We start from the raw sequence: 21,427 nt of genomic DNA, 5'->3' as shown, positions 1-21,427 counted from the left end.
TCTCTCTCTGGGTTTTAAACACCAGAGGCTCAGCCTCAAAACTCACGTCTACATGTCACCATAGTAGGACAAAGCGACAGAAAAGTTTGTCTTGCTGTTGGAGACCTCTCGTATCACCCCCACCTGGCTGACTGTTCCTCTGTCTGGCTTCCTGGCTTTAAATCCCCTTTCTCCTTCTCTTCTGGCCTGCTTCTTTGGGCATCCCTGATTTGTCTCTCCTCACCCGTATCCCTGGGGATGACTGCTCTTCTCTCAAGGCTTTTATCCCCTTTCTCCTGCTCTTCCGGCCTGCTACTCTGGGCAGGCCAGAGTTTCCCCTCCTCACCTAATCCCTTCGACTGATTGCTCTTCTGTCCGGGTTCAAGGCTTTTATGCCCTTTCTCCTGCTCTTCCGGCCTGCTACTCTGGCCGTCCCTGCGTTGTCTCTCCTCACCTGTAACCCTGGGACTGACTGCTCTTCTGTCCGGGTTCAAGGCTTTTATCTCCTTTCTCCTGCTCTTCCGGCCTGCTACTCTGGGCGGGCCTGAGTTTCCCCTCCTCACCTAATCCCTTCGGTTGAAGGGATTCAACATTCTTTAGGGATATGGAAAAACCAATTACTAAGTTTATATGGAAAGGAAAGAGACCTCGGACAAGCAAAGCACTACTGAAGAATAACAAAGTAGGAGGTCTCACACTGCTGGATCCTCAAACCTACTATACAGCCACAGTAGTCAAAACTGCCTGGTATTGGTATAAGGACAGACACACAGACCAATGGAATAGAATTGAGAACCCAGAAATAGATCCATTGACCTATGGTCAGCTTATCTTTGACAAAGGGCCAAAATCCATTAAATGGGGAAGAGAATGTTTGTTTAATAAATGGTGCTGGCAAAACTGGAGAACCATTTGCAGAAAAATGAAACAAGATCTGTACCTCACACCATACCCAAAACGAACTCCAGATGGATCAAAGACTTAAATATGAAACCTAAAAATATAGAGCTACTCAAGGAAAAACTAGGGGCAAATTTAGGGGCACTAATATATGGCAAAAATAGACTATCAAGCATAACCCAAAATGCACAAACAAAAGAAGATAAACTAGATGACTGGGACCTTCTAAAAATAAAATCTTTAGGTGCTTGCAAAGACTTCTCCAAAAGAGTCAAAAGAGAACCTACAGATTGGGGAAAAAAAATTGGCAATGACATATCTGACAAACGACTTATCTCTAAAACTTATAGAAAACCCAACACTTCAATAACGAAAGACCAACAATTCAATTAAAAATGGGCAGAAGACATGAATAGACACTTCACCAAGGAGGATATTCAAGCGGCCAACAAACACATGAAGAAACACGATCATTTGCTATTAGAGAGATGCAAATCAAAACAACGAGATACCATCTTGCTCCAGTACTAGTAGGAAAGTTCAACAAGACACAAAATAAGAAATGCTGGCGAGGATGTGGAGAGATTGGGATGCTCATACACTTCTGTCAGGACTGTAAAATGGTACAAACACTGTGGAAAGCAGTACGGCGATTCCTTAAAAAGTTGTAATTAGAAATACCATTTGACCCAGCCATTCCATTACTAGGTATATGTCCTAAAGAAGTGAGAGCCATGACAAGAACAGACATATGCACACCTATGTTTATCCCAACACTATTTACAATAGCAAAAGATGGAAACAACCTAGGTGTCCATCAACTGAGGAACGGATAACCAAACTATGGTCCATACATACAATGGAATACTATGAAACCCTACAGAATAACGTAGAATCTGCAAAACAACGCATAACATGGAAGAACTTGGAGGACATTATGCTGAGTGAAATAAGTCAATCATAAAAGGACAAATATTGTATTAGTCTGTCATTTTAAAAGTCAAGGAAAAGGTTTATCTATGGAAGGAAATTTTCTGTTGGTTACCAGGGGTGGGAGGGTAGGGTAGGGAACACTGATAGATAGGTAGAGATAAGTATCAATTTGGGTGAAGAGAAGGGCAATGTGTGAGTGATCAAGATGGTGGCATCAAGGAAGAGAAAGACAGAGACAGGAACATGGGAGGTACAGAAAACAAAGATGAACCCTTCTGCACATACAGTATTGCGTTGTCAGTGAAGGCAACCATGGTTATATGGTGGATAGATGCATGGACAGGCTGAACTAGTAGGTATGTCTATGAAGCGGAGAGTGTACCCAAGAACATGTATGGGGTTGGCATACAGTGGTCCTATAAGTTTATTTGTATGATCTGAATTCCCAGGTGCATCGTGGAGCTGACAAGGGGCAAGTCTGTAGTCACTTCTTGATCACAGCCAGCTACCCAGAGGGACCGAGTAGTTGAACCTGTGGGCTCAGGACTATAGTCGCAGGGGACATCAAGCTCAACTGGCATAACATTCTACACAAAACATTGTTCCACCTCCTACTTTGGCGAGTAGCGACTGGGATCTTAAAAGCTTGCAAGCTGCCATCTAGATGCAATAATGGGTCTCTCTTTGTCCAGAGCAAAGAAGAATGAAGAAAACCAAAAATTCATGGAAACAATTAGTCCTAGCGACCAGTAAACCATGAAGTCCTCAGCCTATCTGACTATGAGACCAGAAGAACTAGATGTTGCCAGGCTACCACTGTCAACCACTGGAATGGGATCTATGTAGGAGATCCTAGATAGAGAGGGAGCATAATGTGGAACAAAACTGAAAATCATTTGCATAAAAAAAAGGGGGGGACCAGATTTGCTCGTTGGATAGAGCTTGGTGGGACCACTGAGACTATGGCCCTTAGCTGCCCTTCAGGTCTGGAATTGAACCCATACCTGTGACTTCCAGCCAAACAAAAGACAGTGTATGAGCTGAACATTTACCTGAGGTAAATACACTCCTTGGAGAGAAAAATCATGGGAGAAAGAAGGTCTGTTTATGCACAGGGAGACAGCTCAGGGGAGCAGAAGTACATGGAGGGATGGACACAGGGAATAGGTAACTATTGGTTGGAATTGGGAGGACAGCTGTTGCATTGTGGTAAATTGTGGTCAATGTCATGAGACAAAGTGTATGTGAACTGCTGTATGGAAAGTGAATTTGCTCTGTAAATTTTCACCCAAATCACACACACACACAAAAACAGGATAAAATTTTAAAAAGTTATTTTGGTTTATTATCCTTCTAAGATTTATGCATTAGAGACATTTTCAATGTCTCTTACTAGTTAAAATAATCTCAAGGAGTCAATACCTTTAGCCAACAATACCTAACTACACTTACATGCTAAGGGAGGGAGGTCTCAATAGCACTCAGTAACTACTGAGCTTCACATTCTCTAGGAGGGTGTTCTAAAATATCCAGTTGAGTTAAATGTCTCCATCCTAGTGCTTCCATGTTAACCTATGCATATGTTGAGCTTATCTGTTTACATGTACATCTCCTGTACTATACAGTGGATGTCTTAGGAAGGGGCCCTACTTTAACCATCATCCCATAGCCTAAAAGTACTACCGCAAGAGAGCACCTAATCAGTGTTTGCTAAACTACTGGCAAGCCATCATATGATCAAAATGATTTTTCAGTCTGACCTGACCTAAAACATTTCAAAACCACGGCCTTTACTATTTTTCTTATTAAAGTTTACTTTTGGTGAAAATATACACAGCAAACCCTGATCCCATTCTACAGTTTCTAGATATAACAATCAGTGACATTGGTTATATTCTTGACATTTTGTCACCATTCTCAATATTTCTGTTCCAGTTGTTTTCCTTTCATTTACTTAATCATCCTGCCCTCAACCCCAACTTTCTCATCATGTTTTAAAATAGCTGTTGATCTTCTAGTCTTATTTACAGTTTTTTTTTCGTTGTTGTTGTTGCTTTTTAAATAAATACCCAAGGGTGACAATCTTTACTCTCTTGGCTAAACTGTTAGTTTAATGGTGACTTCACAGAGTAGTTTCAATTCAAGGTGTGAAGAGCAATTTAGGGCCATAATCTCAGGGACTCTTCCAGCCTCAATATCTCCACTAAGTCTGGATTCTTTAAGAATATGAAGTTCTTTTCCACATTTCCCCCAATTTTAGCAGAATTCATCTATTGTGTTCCTGATCAGAATGTTCAGTAGTGGTAGCCAGGTATTTCTGGTCCCAAGATGGAGGAGACAGTGGCTCATGTAGATAATTAGTCCTGTAGGCCAGTTCCTTCTCTGATTCTCAGGTGTGCATTTGTCACTTTTTAAATAATTACTGCACTTGATTTTAGAAGACTGAATAGCCTGAGCATAAAACTGGTTGGGAGAGCTCCTAAATTTCTTATGCTCTGTGCTGACAGGAGGATAAAGGCTAACATGTTTGAGATTCTAAGACTGAAAGTTACCTGGGTATATTGATGAATAACTTTAAGAATCAGAGCATCTGGAAAGGAACCTTCAAGGCTGTCCAGTGCTGGAACTCTATCCACACTGGGATCATCCTAGTTGCCATCCGTGTTCTCCATCAACATTTCCAATGAATGGGGTTAGGTTCTGATGCAAGCTCCTCCATTTTCAGGCAGACCTCACCAAGTTTTTTGTTTCCCTGTAGGCCAAATTTTCTCTCCCTCCAATTTCTATCCATTGGTCCACATATGTCCTCTGGCGAATACCAAAGAAATGTAACTCTTCTTTCATTTCAAAATCCTTCATATATTTGAATTTAACTAGAAAGCCTATCCTATATAATTTTCCCCTTCACCATGCTAAATACTCCAGGTCTTCTGGCTGTTCCTTATACAACCTGCTTTGTAATTCCCTCATCTAGTTGCTATCTCCTGGATATATTCTATTTTGTCAACCTTTCTCTGAAAAGCTATCACTGAAACTGAATTACAGAGCATGTCAACTTAGATTTAGCCAGTACAAAGAGCATGGCCATCACCACTCTTATTCTAGACATTATGTCTATTAATACAATCCAAGATCCCATAGACTCTTTAACGGTAGCCACAAAACACTATTAACTCATACTAAGCATATAAATATATACATACATATTCTACATGCTTGGTATGAGTTAATAACCCATTGCCAATTCTGACTCATAGCACCTCCACTGGGTTTCCAAGGCTGTAAATCTTCATGGAAGTAAACTGCCTTGTCTTCCTTCTGTGAAGTGAATGGTGAGTTTGAACCACTAACATGGTTAGCAGGCAAATGCCTTAGACACTGTAGCACCATCACTCCTTACTAAGTATATAAACCAAAAAAACCAAACTCACTGCTGTCAAGTTGGATCTGACTCATAGCGCCCCCTTCTTGGGTTTCCAAGGTGGTATTACTATGCAAGTAGATTGCCCAATCTTCCTTCTGAGGAGTGGCTGGTGAGTCTGAACTGCCAGGCCTCTGATTAGCAGTCAATATGCCTTAGGCACTATGCCACCAGAGGTAAGCCTATAGATAACAAAAATGTCCACAGACCTAAGTCTTCTGTAAGTACTCCTTTAGATAATATGTTTTTCTTAGTGAAATATAGAGTGTTCATTTACAGGGGGAAAAAAAAATAAAGGTGTGCTGAGGGGAACAAACAGGTCATATGGACTTATAATATCCTAAAATGCCTGAAAATCTAAGGGCTTTATTCCATTGTCTACCAAGAGAGGTAATGTTAGCAGAGCTAAAAAATTGGTCTTTTTTCTGATATGGAAATACATTCTACTACTTCTCTTCCAGTTTTCAATTTCTAAATTTGGAGATATTCTTAGTTTTTCTCACAGGTTCTAACAATGATCTCACTTACTGCTCTAGTCACTAAGGACCATTAGCAATCAGCCAGTGACTTCTCATGGCCGAAGAGTAGAGATAATCCTTTCCTGCCAGTATTGGTGAAAAGAATACTGATAAGGCAATCAGAGGCCTAAGTTCCAGTCACAGCTCTGACTGGGATCCTAAACAGGCTGTCACTGAACCTTGTAAGACCACAATTTCATAACCTGCCATAAAAATTCTCCCCAACTTTCTTGTATGTCATTTCTTCTTATTATTACTAGACTCATTACAGTACTAGTTTTTTTTTTTTTTTTTAAACTGCTTTTTGCTATACAAATATACTCCCTACTTACATAATACTCCTTATTGGAAAGATTTTTCACATGATTTGAGTCCTGAGATAATGGGCTAGAAAAATCAAATAAAGTATCCCAAGTATCAAGTTGTTATGAAAAGTAGAATATGTAACATATCAAATGAGGACTTTCTTTAAGGAAATTATAAAAGAAAGGGAAACATAGGAAGATATCTTGGTAGCTCAGATGAAGCAATGTGTACTCTTAAGTTGGTTCTGAACCATAGCAACTCCATGTATAATGAGCAAAACGTTGCCCAGTCCTGTGCCATCCTCACAATAGTTGCTATTGTTTGAGCCTATTTTGCAGCCATTGTGTCAATCCATCTTGTTGATGGTCTTCCTCTTTTTCACTGACCATCTTCTTTGCCAAGCATGATGTCCTTCTCCAGAAACTAGTCCCTTGTGATAACACGTTCAAAGTAAGTGAGACAAAGTCTTGCCATCCATGCTTCTAAAGAACATTCTGGCTATACTTCTTACAAGATAGATAAATTTGCTGTTTTAAGCCACCAAGTTTGTGGTATGTTTTCACAGCGTCCTAGGAAATGAACACTGTCAAAGTAACCATCTGTCTGACATAAAACACTGACTTGTATCTGTGTTTCTCTATCTATATAAAAACACAGATGTACAGTATGGGCAACTTTGGAGGCATGAGTAAGATATCAGCAATGGATCTCTGAGCAGTAGAGCCTTAAAAGTAACAGGAAAAGCATTTTCTAAGATTATGACTTATCAAAAGATCAGAAATCTTCTGATCTGGAAGGATCCCTCTGACTAGGTGGAAAAATATCTATGTATTCTTGAATGAGGGCAGAGGTAGAGGATATACAAAGCTACCTCAAGTACCCAGGTATGGTAGTTAAGGTTGTTTGTCAACTTGGCTGGGCTGTACTTCTGAGTGGCTTGGCAGCTGGATATATATAGTTATTCTCCACAATAAGACTGTAATCACCTCCATGATGGAATCTGCTGTGAGACATTAATCAGTGGCTACAGAGCAACTTTGGGGTGTGGCCTGCTTCCACTATATAAGCAGCAGCTTCGGGAAAGGTCTCAAGCTTTTGGCACATATGGACCCTGCATTTGGCTGCGTCTTGGCCTGCCAGGTTGCCTGTCAATCTTGGCATTGTTCCTAGATTTAAAGCAGTGGTCTACGATTGCCTGCCCATTTGGAAATTGTGCCATTTTACCTGTTGATCTTGGGTTCATCAGTCTCTGCAGCCAGCAGCTGCGTGAATCAGAAAAAGCCTCCAGCTCTACTGGGTTTGGAACAGGAGGCAGTTGGAAGGCCTTCACCCAGCCCCTAGAGCTGGCACTCTGAATTTGGGCTTCTAGCTTTGGTAGCGTAATGCCTAAGGCACTTGACTGCTAACCAGAAGGCTGGAGGTTCAAATCCACCAGCCACTCCTTGGAAGAAAGATGAGGCAATCTACTTCTGTAGTGATACTGCCTCAGAAACCCAAGGAGGGGTTGCTATGAGTCAGGTCCGACTCGACGGTATATAACAACACAACAACAAGCCTTCTAAACTATAAGAGAATAAATTCCTCTTTATTAAGCCATCCACTTGTGGTATTTCTGTTAAAGCAACAATAGAGAATTGAGACATTAGGCTACAACTTATCAAAAGATAACCATTCAGAAGTCTCTCTAGGAAACATGTACTCATCAATAGGCTGCCTTATTGGAAGATACTTGTACCTAGAACCAAAGTGGTGGCTGCCTAAGGGAATCATTATGTCTCTAGCAGCCAAAATCATCTTGCAGAACATCAACTGCTTGTGACATATATTTTCCTCATTACAGCAATGGCTATTGGGGACTACACATCCTTACAGATACTTTACTTACCTGTAAGGTAATTTTTAATTTCAAAACAAACAATATATCTTAGTACAAATAAAGTATAAGTATGTCAAGGAGGACTTACTCTTACCTGTTCCTCTACAGGTGACTCTGCAGATGCTCGACAGAGTAGTTGCAAAGTATCAACAGCTGAACTGATCACCTCTAAAGACCACTGAAATCCATTCAGCTTACACTTGATAACATCTGAAAAGGAAGTTAAAACTCTTCCAGTTTAACTGCTTAAATACAGAGACACACAGACACAGGCACAGACAGACACATGGTTTAAGCAAGAGGTTTCACCTTTACCAGGAAGATTCAGGCACTCACCAGTCACCTTGTCCTGGGTGCTCTTAGGAAGATGCTTTGCAATGTGCCCAATAACACAGAGAATATGTCCCAGGGTATCTGAATTGGGATTCTGTTGACTAGAAAAAAGGCAGGAGAAATATCAATATAGAATGAAACACTTCCTTAAACAACTTTTTTTTTTTTTTTGGAAAATGATTAATACTAGAGGAAGCAGGGTAATAGCATGGTTTAAGAGTCAAGTTGTAGAAACATTAAGACACTAAATCTACTTAAACGGGTAATAAGAGAGCTTAAAATTGATTCTTATTTGTCATATTTGTTTTTATAACTAAAGTTTAAAGAAAAGAGCTCCATATATGAATGGCTATGAAATAGCTCACTTGCTTAAGACATATGCTTTGTTTCCAAGACTCCTTAGTGTCCATTAGTGGCTTAATTGTAAGCATACTAACCTGCTGATTTTCTCCCAGGACTCAATTATTTTGGTGTAGTCCAGTTTGGGTGATGAGCAAACAATCTTGGAAAGCAGCATCCAGGCTGGTGCAGAGTGTTCAGTGCCAGTATGAGATATCAAATTATTTATAAAAGTGGATGAGAATTTATCTTTCTTGGACCAGATATGAAATGCCTTATTTAAATAACGGCTAAAAAAAGAGAGGGAAAAGCAGAATTGTAATTATAAATACACAAAACTACTCCAATATTCACTCTGTTCCAGGATTCCTCTGACATATAAAACATCCATATAGATCTCGCTAGTGGTTTATCAGGGAGCTCTGATGGCATAGTACCTAAGGCATGTGACTGCTAACCAGAAGGCTGGTGGTTCAAACCCACCACCCACTCCTCGGAAGGAGGGTTGGGCAATCTACTTCCACCTACTTCCGTAGTGATACCGCCACGGAAACACAAGGGGGGTCGCTACAAATTGGATCCGACTCCATGGCAGTGGGTTTGGTTTTGGTTTTGGTAGTGGTGTATCAGACACCAAACTAGGTATCTTTTAAATCTTTATATACAGAGTAAGTCTGACTTATTCCCCCACTTATGTTTCTTTTTAAGCAAAAAATAACATTTCATAATTCATTTGAGACCATTCCCATCCTTATTCCCTCCAAAATTTCTACACAAACATATAGGATAGGTTATCAATTAACACATTTATCTACAGTTTATAGGGTTATAGTGACAAAACACATACAGACACTGTCTTCTTTTCAATGACAGTATTATAGAAAAATGGCAGTCTAGCATTTAAATGCGGTATTAAAAAAAAAGTGTCATTGAGTCCATGCCAACTCACAGTGACTCCATGTGTTAGAATCAAGATATGCTCCATAGGGTTTTCAGTGGCTGGTTTTTTAGAATTAGAGTGCCAAGCCTTTCTTCTGAAGTGCCTCTGGGTGTACCCAAACTTTCAACCTTTCAGTTAGCAGCCAAACACGTTAACTGTTTACACTACCCAGGGATCCCATGATCATACTAAACTCAGTAACATTTTCTTGTTGTTGTTGTTATGTGCCATGGAGTCAGACCTGATTCATAGCGACCCCTCCTTGGGTTTCCGAGGCAGTATCACTATGGAAGTAGATTGCCCAACCCTCCTTCTGAGGAGTGGTTGGTGGGTTTGAACCACAAACCTCTGGTTAGCAGTCAAGTGTCTTAGGCACTATGCTACCAGAATCCTGTAACATTTTCTAGGACTTGCTAATACTACAGAGAAACAGATACACAAACCTTTTTAGGATAAAATTAATAATGGTTCTTATGTATTAATTTAAAATGTTTACATTATGTCCCGATTGTTTTTAAATCATATTTTATTGTACTTCTTCTCACAGCACTGAGTTTAGGTCCCATTATTCATGAGATAAATGTCATATTATGTATTTAAGAGAAAAACACACTCCTTCCTCCAATTAATTTTCCTTAGACTGCTAAATGTACATATACACACACACATGACTTTCTCATTGATAATAAAAAAAATTCTCAAAGCATGTGGAACTAGGCAACTATAATATAATAAACACATTGACACACCGCAATAAGCATATGCATATAAATAAATGCTTTTACTAATAAATTATCCATTGACTAAAAATCTATCTACTTATTCTGGAAGTTTACTGCAGATATCTCATAATACAATTTGTATCTAATGTTCAAACACCATACTACTCATGCAATCAAAAACTATTCTGAAAAATATTAACAAAATTAATATAACATACTTCACAAAAACATTGTTCTACATCCTACTTTGGTGAGTTGCTATTGGCGTCTTCAAACCTTGCAAGCAGCCATCTAGATAAAACAATGGGTCTCTCTTTGTCCAGGGCAAAGAAGGATGAAGAAAACCAAAGACACATGGAAACAACTGACTAGTAGAGCATGTGGACCTCAGCCTATATGACCATGAGACCAGAAGAACAAGACAGTACCCAGCTACCACTGCCAATGGCTCAGAAAGCAATCAAAATAGGAGATCCTGGATAGAGTGGGAGAACAATGTGGAACAAAACTTAAATTCATAAAAGACCAGGTTTACTGGTCTGATAGAGCCTGGTAAGACCCCTGAAACTATGGCCTTTAGTTATCCTCTGGAATTGAATTCACTACCATGGCTTCCAGCCAAACAACAGACAGGTATATAGAGTGAACATTTACATTGATTTGACATGTTCCTTAGAACCATCAATCATGGGAAAACAGAAAGGCAGTATGTGCACAGTGAGATAGCTCAGGGAGCAGGAATGCATAAGAATGACCGATACAGTAAAGAAGTAACTATGGGAAGGAAGTGGGAAGAGAGCTGTTGCTACTTTGTGGAGAACTGCAGTCAATGTCATGAGATAAAACGTGTATGAACTGCTATATGGAAAATTAATTTACTCTGTAAACTTTCACCCAAATCACAATAATTTTTTTTTTTAAATGTTCTGTATTTGGCTTGCATTATAAAAATAAATAAATAAAATATATTAACAAGAATGAGAGCAGATAGTTCTTTAGATGGCCCAAATGGCTATAATTACTCTCCATTCCTTCCCCTCTGCTAGCATTTTTGAGTTTTGGAACAAACCACTGCACCTCTTTCTGATGCCTAGTGATTTGTCTAAATAAGCAGCAGGGCTAAAGAGATAGAATTCCATACTAGCAATTCCAGGCTGGTGCCTTCATGTATACTATTGCCCTCTTTGGGTGATCAGGTGGGAACACTTGCATTGTACTTGCAGTGAAATATACAACAACTGGAATATAAAACCAAGTGAGGGAAGATCCTGAGAGTGCTTTGTCCATGGTGCAAAGAGAATGGGCAACCCTGAAGTTTTCCATTCCATCTTGACAGCTTTTGAGCTACAAAGGACTACTCATGATGAATTTTCCTGTTGTATAATGTGGTGGTTAAGTCTGTGTGTCAACTTGGCTGGGCCTGGCTGAGTGGCTGGGTAGCTGAATGTAGTATTCCCCATGATGAGACTGGTAATCAACTCCATGGTGGAATCCACTGTGAGCAGCTGTGTCGCTGCCTTAGGGATGTGGTCTGCTTCCTGTATATAAGGAGAAGCCTTGGGGAATGGTCTGTAGCTTATGGCACGCTTGGACCCTGCATGCAGCCATGTTATTGTACAGCCGCCTGCCATGCTCTGCCAACCTTGGGGCTTACAATGGACTTGAATTAATGGCCTGCCGTGTGGTTTGGTAACATTGGGACTGTGCCATTTTATTTGTTGACCTTGGGCTTGTTAGCCTCAGCAGTTAGTAGTTGCTTGAGTGAAGAGATGCCTCTAGCTTCAGTGGTCTGGAAGCAAGAGGCAGAGCTTAAGCCCAAGGTCGAGGGGCTTTCACACAGCCCCTAGAGCCTGGCACTTTAAACTTGGACTTCTAGCCTCCAAAACTGTAAGAGAATAAACTCCTGTTTGTTAAGGCCATCCCATTTGTGGTATCCTTTTGTCAAAGCAGCACTAGATAACCAGAACATACACTATGTTTTGTCTGTGAGTACAGTAATTAAAATAACTTTCACTATGGCAAATACCCTATACATGTTTTGTGTTTACAACTTGATCAGGATAAATGGATATAACACCCATGGAGTGGTTGGTGCTCTGGGTGGAATTCTCATTCCAGTACTCTAGTGGGTACTTAGGATCTGGAGATAGCCTTTAAAGCAACCTGTGTGTGCAATGCAAAGAAACACAAAAAAGTACTGAGTCATATTTACTACATGAAGCTAACAGAATGGGAGGAAAAAATTCTCTGGACTTCCAGTTTTGCAATCAAATTTGGCTCTTCTCCAACAGCTTCCCTATCTTTTATAACTCATACCCCTTCAACATCAATTTAGCAATTCACAGAAAGCTTCGCAATTTACTTCCACCTTTTTTTTTTTTTTTATCTTATCATAAGCCATTTATTATTTAGTCAGAATGTGACTCAACAGACCTAACCTTGTTCTTTTGAAAAACCATGACTGACCTTGATTCTAATATCAAACCATGGACATCCATCAGTTTTCATTTTACATGACTTCTACTTGAACTTACTAACTACTCTCTGTACCCTTGACTCTCTGATGCCGTGTTAGTTCTTGGTGTATCTGTCTAATATTTTCATCTTATTCCCTATCCCTTTTATTTTTCCTAATCAGTTTAATCACTGACTTTGAAAAGCTCTAATCTTAGTCCTCTTCTCTACAATCTGAGTCGCCTCCCTCATTACCAAGTTAGGGCTCCCCAGTCAGATATGACAAAATGTCATAAGAACAAAGTCAAAACTGAATCCCCCCACCAATCCTCCTCCATTTTTCAAGCCTGGCCTACCTGCTGCTTTCGACATAACAATCAATGGCAATACCATTTTAGTTAGAATTCTTGGAGCCTCTAGGCCTCCCAAGTCTTTGCACTGCTATTTCCTGCCTGAAACATCGTCACTATTTTAGCTGCTTCAATAATTCGTACCTACTCCCAAAGATTAGCCCATGTTATCTCCACTGGAGAGCAAGCCTTTATTTAAAAATAAAAGAAGAAAAATATTATCCCACTGCTCCTGCCCTTTCTCTGTGCTCCTATAATCTTCTATCTACTAAAATTGAATTCTTTTACGAAGAACATGTTTGTTCAATTGAATAATTATTTCCTCTTCCATTTCCATCAACCCTCAAACACAATCCTTCACCAGCTCTACCATTTCTACTTCTTAAACAGCTCTTGAATATGTTCCATTCTCTTCATTTCTACTGCCTTTGTCGTAATGCAGGCCCTCATCATCTTTAACTTCAATTATTTCAATAATAGCCCATTTTCCCAGACTTCAGTTCTGTACTCTTGGGTCACCATACAAACAAAACTATTACCTATAATTCCTAAGGGAGCTCTGATGGCATAGTGCCTAAGGCATTTGACTTCTAACCAGAAGGTGGTGGTTCAAAGCCACCAGCCACTCCTCAGAAGGAAGACTGGGCCATCTACTTCCACAGAGATACCACTTTGGAAATCCAAGAAGGGGTAGCTATGAGTTGCAGTAGACTCAATGGCAATGAATTTTGTTTTTATGAGTTCATAATTCTTAAAATATAAAATCCTGCATCACTCATTTATTTTTAATTCATCAATAGCCTCCCCCTTCCCACCCTGTTTTTAGCCTAAAGTCAAACTACCTGACATGCTAGCACAAGTCCAGTATCTGGGCACTACCTAGTTCTCTATTTTCTTTTTATGCAAAGCTCAACAAGTCAGCCTGAGGTTCTGTGGGTGTCTGGAATAGTGCATAAGACTTCATGCCTCCATGGCTTCGCATTGGTCACTTCCTTCATGGGAATGCCCTTTGCCCCTTATTAACTTTCATGTTTGAATTCAAAAGGTCATCTATTCTGTGAAGTTTTCTCTCCCTGCGTATTTATTGATATCTCAATAATAATTTTGCTTATTAAAGAACTTATTCTGTTCATAAATTTTATAGAACTTTTTTATTCCACAACCATTACTGTTTTCAATAATCCTAATTTTTTTTTAAACTGATTCAGTACCTCAAAGAGCTTTTGTCTATGTGGGTTATGTCTATCATATTTCCATGTTAGAAACAAAACTGAGAAACTTGAAAAATACTTGTTCCTTTAAAAATAACAATATGATCATTGTGTATTAACACAAATAATATATCTTCTACACAGAAAATTACTATCGTTTCTAAAACAAAACAAATTTATTGAGAAGATTGACACTTTCACATTTCTGTTAATCTCTTTAAGGTCTGTTTAAAGGTAGATACTGATATCTGCTTTTGAATTAAATCTGTTTCAATATTGCAGACAGCCTCTGGAAAATTCTAATGTACTATATGAAACAATGAGAATGAAAAATGAAAATCACATACTACTATTACCATAAAAATAGAATGATCTCACAAACCCATCATACTTTGAGAGAAGAAAGGCAAGAAAGCTCTAGTGTTTATATTACTTCACCTTTTGCATTTCTCTTTACCTGTTCCCTTTTAAATTACTTTTTTTTTTAAAAAAAAACTTTGTGTGGGTGGGAATACACCTTATTTATTCAGAGCATAATACTTAATACTGGCTACTACCCTCATAAAACTTGAAAAAGATCAAAATAGGATACATATACAGTTAATATTAAAGATGATTAAAATAGGCAGGCAGAATGTCCTGCAACCCTTTCACAAGTGTAGAAAAATAAAGTGTCAAAATTGATGAATAGTATGCATCCAAGAAGAAAATCTGTTTCTACTGAAAAGGAGGACATAAGCTTGAAGAAACAATGGTTTGGCTGAAGACAAGATGTTTCTGGTCTTTCTCTAGATTCCAGCAGACTGTTAACTTCCTCAAGTCACAATTAAGTTGCTCTTTCCAGGCTTTTCGAAGCATCTTTAAGTTTCCCCACCAAGTTCTTTAATTGTTCCATACTGCAACTGAAATTAATCTCTGAATGGGATTCTGCATCACTGTTCTCTACATTTAAGTCAACAAATATTCTGGCCTATACATCTTATGAAGTTGATTGGTCTTTATCTGGTATTCCAAACACCAAGAAATATCACTTATGTGAGGAAGAGATCTCCATATACTTCCCAGTAGGATTTGTAAGGAATTATTATTCTGATATTCTGTACAAAATAATTCTGTTCACTCTATGTCAAATTTACAATCTTAAAGATATGTGCTTAGAGTTGATTTGTCAGTTCTTTGCTTTCCTGCTTCCAGTATACAGGTTGCAGCTCCTGCAGGGCAATGTTTTAAGACTACTGGGTCAATGTGTTTCTGTTTCAAGTCTGGATGATCTAACACAGCATCGTCCACCTGGGTGTCCAGCAGGCTCTGGAAAGTTGCCTAGAGAAGCATGAAGGTGTTGGGGTCGAAGCAGCTGGAATCCGCCAGCATCTGGAAGCCTTTTTGCACATACTCCAAGAGTGCCATTGTGAGCGCACCATGACCTTTGACACACGCACCCCCTTTTCAATTACTTTTATCCCTACAGTTTTCTTTTCACATTTTATAGAGCGGGTCACTTCGTCTATATTTCTTTCCTGAAAACTTTCTTCATTAAATACCCACCTTCCATATACCCTCAATACTTTCTAACTATTGGTTCCCTACTCTTCGAACTTCAAATACCCATAGGTAGCTTTCTCTTATCTTAAAATGAAAACAAAGCTTGTGATGGGTGCTATGACACACCTTCACTGTAAGATGCATCTCAATTTCAGAAATGTTAAAATTCAACAAAATATATATTTAAGAACTAATGAAATGAGGAAAGTCAGGCAAGACTCCCAGAGACATGCAAAGGAAATACAAGATTTAAAAAGGCAAAATTAAAAAAAAAAAGAGAGACAGAGAGGAAAGAAGGCTGGAAAGGGCATTTTATAAAAAGAAAAGAACAATGTTCAAAGGGACAGCTATGTTTTAGAGGGCCGTGTGGTCTGGGTCATAGTCTGGTGCTGTTAGGGCACAAAATGCATGTAAGTAAATATAATAATGAAGAAGTGGGTAGGAGCTTTATGATGACAGTACTATACGCTATTCTAAAAATTTCACTAATATTTATCTTTGTAAGGAGCTCTGGTAGCACATAAGACTTCTGACTGCTAATCAGGTTCAAACCCACCAGCCACTCTGTGTAAGCAAGACTGGGCAATCCACTTCCATAAAGATTTATTGCCTCAGAAACCCAAAGGGGGTTGCTTTGAGTAGCAATCGACTTGAACGCAGTGGGTTTTTTTTTGTTTTTTTTTAAATGTTTATAGCTGTGTAACCCATTCCATTGCCAAGACTGCTTATTTGTACCTTCTCTTTCTTCTTGATAAAACTTTCTGAAAGATTGTCTTTTTCATTAAGCTCTCTGAAGTCTCAGTATTTCTTGTCATACTGAGTTAAGTAAAATCTGATCTTAATTTTAGTGTCTCTTCCTTTCTTCAAGCTTATTCAGTTTGTTATTATAAGACTAGCTTATTAATTTTCACTCCTTTTCCTTTTTGAAAATAAACATTTAACATTATGCATTTCCTTCTACGTATACCATCAGATGCATTCTACAAATATTGGTATCACTCAGTTCTAAAAATCTTCCACACCATGTCTGTCAGTTTGTCGTACTGTGGTGGTTTGCGTGTGGCTGTGGACTGGAGGCTAAGCACCAGTGTATCAAATGCCAGCAGGATTCCCCATGGTGGACAGGTTTCAGCAAAGCTCCCAGACTAAGACAGACTCAGAAGAAGAGGCCACCCACTTGTCAAAGAATTGGCCAAGTGAAAACCTTATGAATAGCAGTGAAACACTGTCTGATGCATAACTGGAAAACTTTATGAATAACCCTAAAACACTGTCCGATATAGTGCCAGAAGATGAGCCCCTCAGGTCAGAGGGCACTCAAGATACGACTGTGGAAAAGCTGTCTCCTCAGAATAGAGCTGACCTTAATGATGTGCATATAGTAAAGCTTTTGGAATCATCATTTGCTGATATGGCACAACTCAAAATAAGAGGAAATAGCTGCAGACATCCATTAATCATGAGAACATGCAATGTACAAAGTACAATTCTAGGAAAATTGGAAGTTGTCACAAATGAAATGGAACTCATAAAGGTTGATATCCTAGGCATTAGTGAGCTGAAATGTACTAGTTTTGGCCATTCTGAGTCAGGCAACCATATGATCTACTTGCTGGGAATGACAGACTGAAGAAGAATGGCATGCCATTCAGCATCACAAAGAATGCTTCAAGATCTATTCTGAAGTACAATGCTGTCAGTGATAGGATAAAATCTATACACCTACAAGGAAGTCCAGTTAATAGGAAAAAATCTATACACCTACAAGGAAGTCCAGTTAATACTACTATTATTCAAATTTGTGCACCAACCACCAAAGCCAAAGATGAGGAATTTGAAGATTTTCACCAACTTCTACAGTCTGAAATTGATGGAACATGCAATCAAGATGTGTTAGTTATCACTGGTGACTGGAATGCAAAAGTTGGAAACAAAGAAGAATCATCAGTTGTTGGAAAATATGGCCTTGATGATAGAAATAACGCTGGAGATCGCATGACAGAAAGACTTATTCATTGCAAACACCTCTTTACAACAACATAAATGGTGACTTTACACATGGTCTTTGCCAGATGGAGTACACAGGAATCAGACTGACTACATCTATGGCAAGAAGTGATTGAGAAGAAGCTCAGTATCTTCAGCCATAACAAGGCCAGGAGCTGATTGTGGAACAGACCATCAAGGGCTCACATGCAAATTCAAGTTGAAGTTGAAGACAATTAATAGAAGTCCACGAGAGCCAAAATATGACCTTGATTATATCCCTCCTGAATTTAGAGACCATCTAAAGAACAGATTTGATGTAATAAACACCAATGACCAAAAACCAGAGGAACTGTGGAATGACATCAAGAACGTCATAAATGAAGAAAGCAAAAGGTCATTAAAAAGACATGAGAGGATGAAAAGACCAAAATGGATGACAGAAGAGACTCTCTGAAACTTGGCCTTGAAAGGAGAGTAGCTAAAGCAAATGGAAGAAATGACAAGATAAAAGAGCAGAACAGAAGATTTCAAAGAGGAGCTTGAGAAGACAAAGTCAATTATAATGAAATGTGCAAAGACCTGGAGTTAGAAAACAAAAGGAAAGAACATGCTCGGCATTTCTCAAGCTGAAAGAACTGAAGAAAAAAATTAAGCCTTGAATTGCAGTGCTGAAAGATTCTATGGGCAGCATATTGAATGATGCAGGAAATAACAGAAGTAGATGGAAGGAATACACAAGAGTCCTGTACCAGAAAGAACTGGTTGATGTTCATCCATTTCAGGAGGTGGCATCTGATCAAGAACCAATGGTACTGAAGAAGAAGCTGAAGCTACACTGAAGGAAGTAGCAGAAAAAGGCTCTAGGAATTGATGGAATACCCATTGAGATGTTTCAACAAATGGATGCCCCACTGGAGGCACACACTCAGCTATGCCAAGAGATCTGGAAGACAGCTACCTGGCCAACTGACTGGAAGAGATCCATATTTGTACCTATTCCAAAGAAAGGTGATCCCACAGAATGTGGAAATTATTGAACAATATCATATGCAAGTAGAATTTTACTGAAGATAATTCAAAAAGGGTTGCAGCAGTATATTGACAGAAAACTTCCAAATATGCAAGCTGGATTCAGAAGAGGAATGAGGAATGAGGGTTATTTATCATTGTCTATGTCAGATGGATATTGGCTGAAAGGAAAGAATAGCAGAAACAAGTTTACCTGTGTTTTATTGACTATGCAAAAACATTTGATTGTGTGGATCATAACCAATTATGGATAACATTCAGAAGAATGGGAATCGCAGAACATTTCATTGTGCTCATGAGGAACCTGTACATAGACCAGAAGGCTGTCATTCAAACACAACAAAGAGATACTGCATGGTTTAAAGTCAGGAAGGGAGTGTATCAGGGTTGGATTCTTTCACCATACTATTCAATCTGTATGCTCAGCAAATACAAGAGCTGGACTATATGAAGAAGAATATAGCATCAGCATTGGAGGAAGGCTAATTAACAACCTGTGATACACAGATGATACAACTTTGCTTGCTGAAAGTGAGAATCACTTGAAGCACTTACTGATGAAGACTGAAAACTATAGTCTGCAGTATGGATTACATCTCAATATAAAGAAAACAAAAATCCTCACAACTGGACCAACAAGCAGCATCATGATAAATGGAGAAAAGATTCAAATTATCAAAGATTTCATATTACTGGGTTACACAATCAACACCAATGGAAGCAGCAGTCAAGACATCAGACAATGTACTGCATTGGGCAAATCTGCTGCAAAAGACCTCTTTCAAGTGCTGAAGAGCAAAGATGTCTCCTTAAAGAATAATGTGTGCCTAACCCAAACCATGGTATTTGCAATCATCTCATATGCATGTGAAAGCTGACAACGAATAAGACCAAAGAAAAAATTGATGCTTTTGAGTTGTGGTGCTGGCAAAGAATACTGAATGTACCATAGACCACTGAAAGAACTAACAAATTTGTTCTAGAAGTACAGCTGGAATATTCCTTGGAAGTGAGAATGGCCAGACTTTGTCTCACCTACTTTGGTAATGTCAGAAGGGACCGTTCCCTGGAGAATGATATCAGGCTTGGTAAAGTGGAGGGTCAACAAAAAAGGGAAAGGCTCTCAACAAGATGGATTGACAGTGGCTGCAACGAAGGGCTCACGTGTAGCAAGGTTTGTGAGGTTGGCACAGGATCAGGCAGTGTTTCGTTCGTTTTACATTGGGTTGCTGAGTCAGAGCTGTTCAATGGCACCATCAACAACAAAAATCTTCCAAATTCACTAATTTCTTCTTTGACTTTTGAGTTATTTAGAAGGATATATCTGGATTTTTCAAATATTCTTTTCCCCTAATATTTATTACATTGAGCTCAATGGATATAACCCGATTAATATAAATTTATTGTTATTTGTAAGGACTGGATTTAAGGAACTAGTACATGGTCAATTTTTATAAGTAGTACATTCAGGCTTAGAAATGTCCTTCTAATTGTTGTGCATGGAGTATTATACATATCTATTAGGGACATAGCTTTTCCTCATGTAGTTCTTTTTATCGGTATAGGTAACTTTCTCTATAATTGATACTTTTTCTCTTAAACTCTATTTTACTTAAATTTAATACAGTCTGCTTTTTTGTATGATTTCCCTAGTAAACTTTTTCCATCCTTTTACTTTCAACATTACTCATCCTTTTATTTTAGGTGTGGTTCTTATAAAAATCATGTAGTTAGATTTTAAGGTTTGTGATTAAGGTGTTCTGGTGGTACAGTGGTTAAGGCATTCAGTTGCTAACCAGTAGGTCGGCAGTTCAAATTCACCAGCAACTCTGAGGAAGAAAGATGGTACAGTATGTTTTCATAAAGATTTACAGCCTTCAAAACCCAATGGGGCAGTCCTACTCTGTCCCATCTGATTCCTATGAGTCAAAATTGAATCAATGGCAGTCGGTGTTTTGGTTTTGGTTTGTGCTCGGCTATTAGAAGTTGGTGGTCTGAACTCACCCAGTAGTGGCACACAAGAAAGGCCTGGCAATCTTCCATAATGATTACAGTCAAGAAATCCCTATGGAGCAGTTCTATTCTGTAACAATTGGGGTCACCATCAATCAGAACTGACTCAAAAGCAATGGGTTTGGATTTTCTGGATTTGTTAGAATTTGTTTTTTAATCAGAAAGTTTGTCTATTATCTGGTGAATTTTAGCTACTGAAATTTATTAAGGTTTCCAAAATATATTTTATTAATTTATATGATGCAAAAAAGACATGGAGGCAGCATCTTCTGATACCTCTAACTTCACAAGAGGAAGACAGAATCAGCAGCAGCAGCCCAATGCTTATTCCTATGAGGTGAGCCATGCCAACACCCTCCAGCCTTTCTACCAATTTTGACATCAACTGTCCCTCTCATGGTACTCACTGCTTCTCTGCTAGGTCCCATAGTTTGTTGCAATGGCCACACAGAACTCACAGACAATACTCAAGATTATGGGGTTTATTAAGAAAGTAAAAGGCGAGAGGCGGGGCAAGATGGCGGACTAGGCAGAAGGATTGCACAGACCCTCTTCAACAAAGAAAAGGGAAA

At 38.9% G+C, this 21,427-nt stretch overlaps 2 protein-coding genes across 2 annotated transcripts in view; both read right to left on the bottom strand.

Moving 5' to 3' along the window:
- NCAPD3 (non-SMC condensin II complex subunit D3) overlaps nucleotides 1-21,427 on the bottom strand; it is a 257,331-nt gene that overhangs the window by 71,634 nt on the left and 164,270 nt on the right. The window contains exons 16-18 of the mRNA XM_007948735.2: nucleotides 8,704-8,895; nucleotides 8,270-8,367; nucleotides 8,028-8,143 (exon numbers count right to left, since the gene is read on the bottom strand). Coding sequence (XP_007946926.2) covers nucleotides 8,028-8,143; nucleotides 8,270-8,367; nucleotides 8,704-8,895 — 406 coding nt within the window. The remainder of the gene's footprint in view (nucleotides 1-8,027; nucleotides 8,144-8,269; nucleotides 8,368-8,703; nucleotides 8,896-21,427) is intronic.
- COMMD3 (COMM domain containing 3) lies at nucleotides 15,109-15,689 on the bottom strand. Its single transcript, XM_042782030.1, is given in 2 exon segments — nucleotides 15,109-15,233; nucleotides 15,236-15,689. Coding segments are annotated over 2 exon segments (579 nt in total).

This window comes from Orycteropus afer, unplaced genomic scaffold, assembly GCF_000298275.1.
Source record: "Orycteropus afer afer isolate SDZICR_OR568_19922 unplaced genomic scaffold, OryAfe1.0 scaffold00221, whole genome shotgun sequence".
Classification (NCBI taxonomy): Eukaryota; Metazoa; Chordata; class Mammalia; order Tubulidentata; family Orycteropodidae; genus Orycteropus; species Orycteropus afer.
Note: the sequence above shows the minus strand (reverse complement) of the source record. Positions and strands in the feature narration are given on the sequence as shown.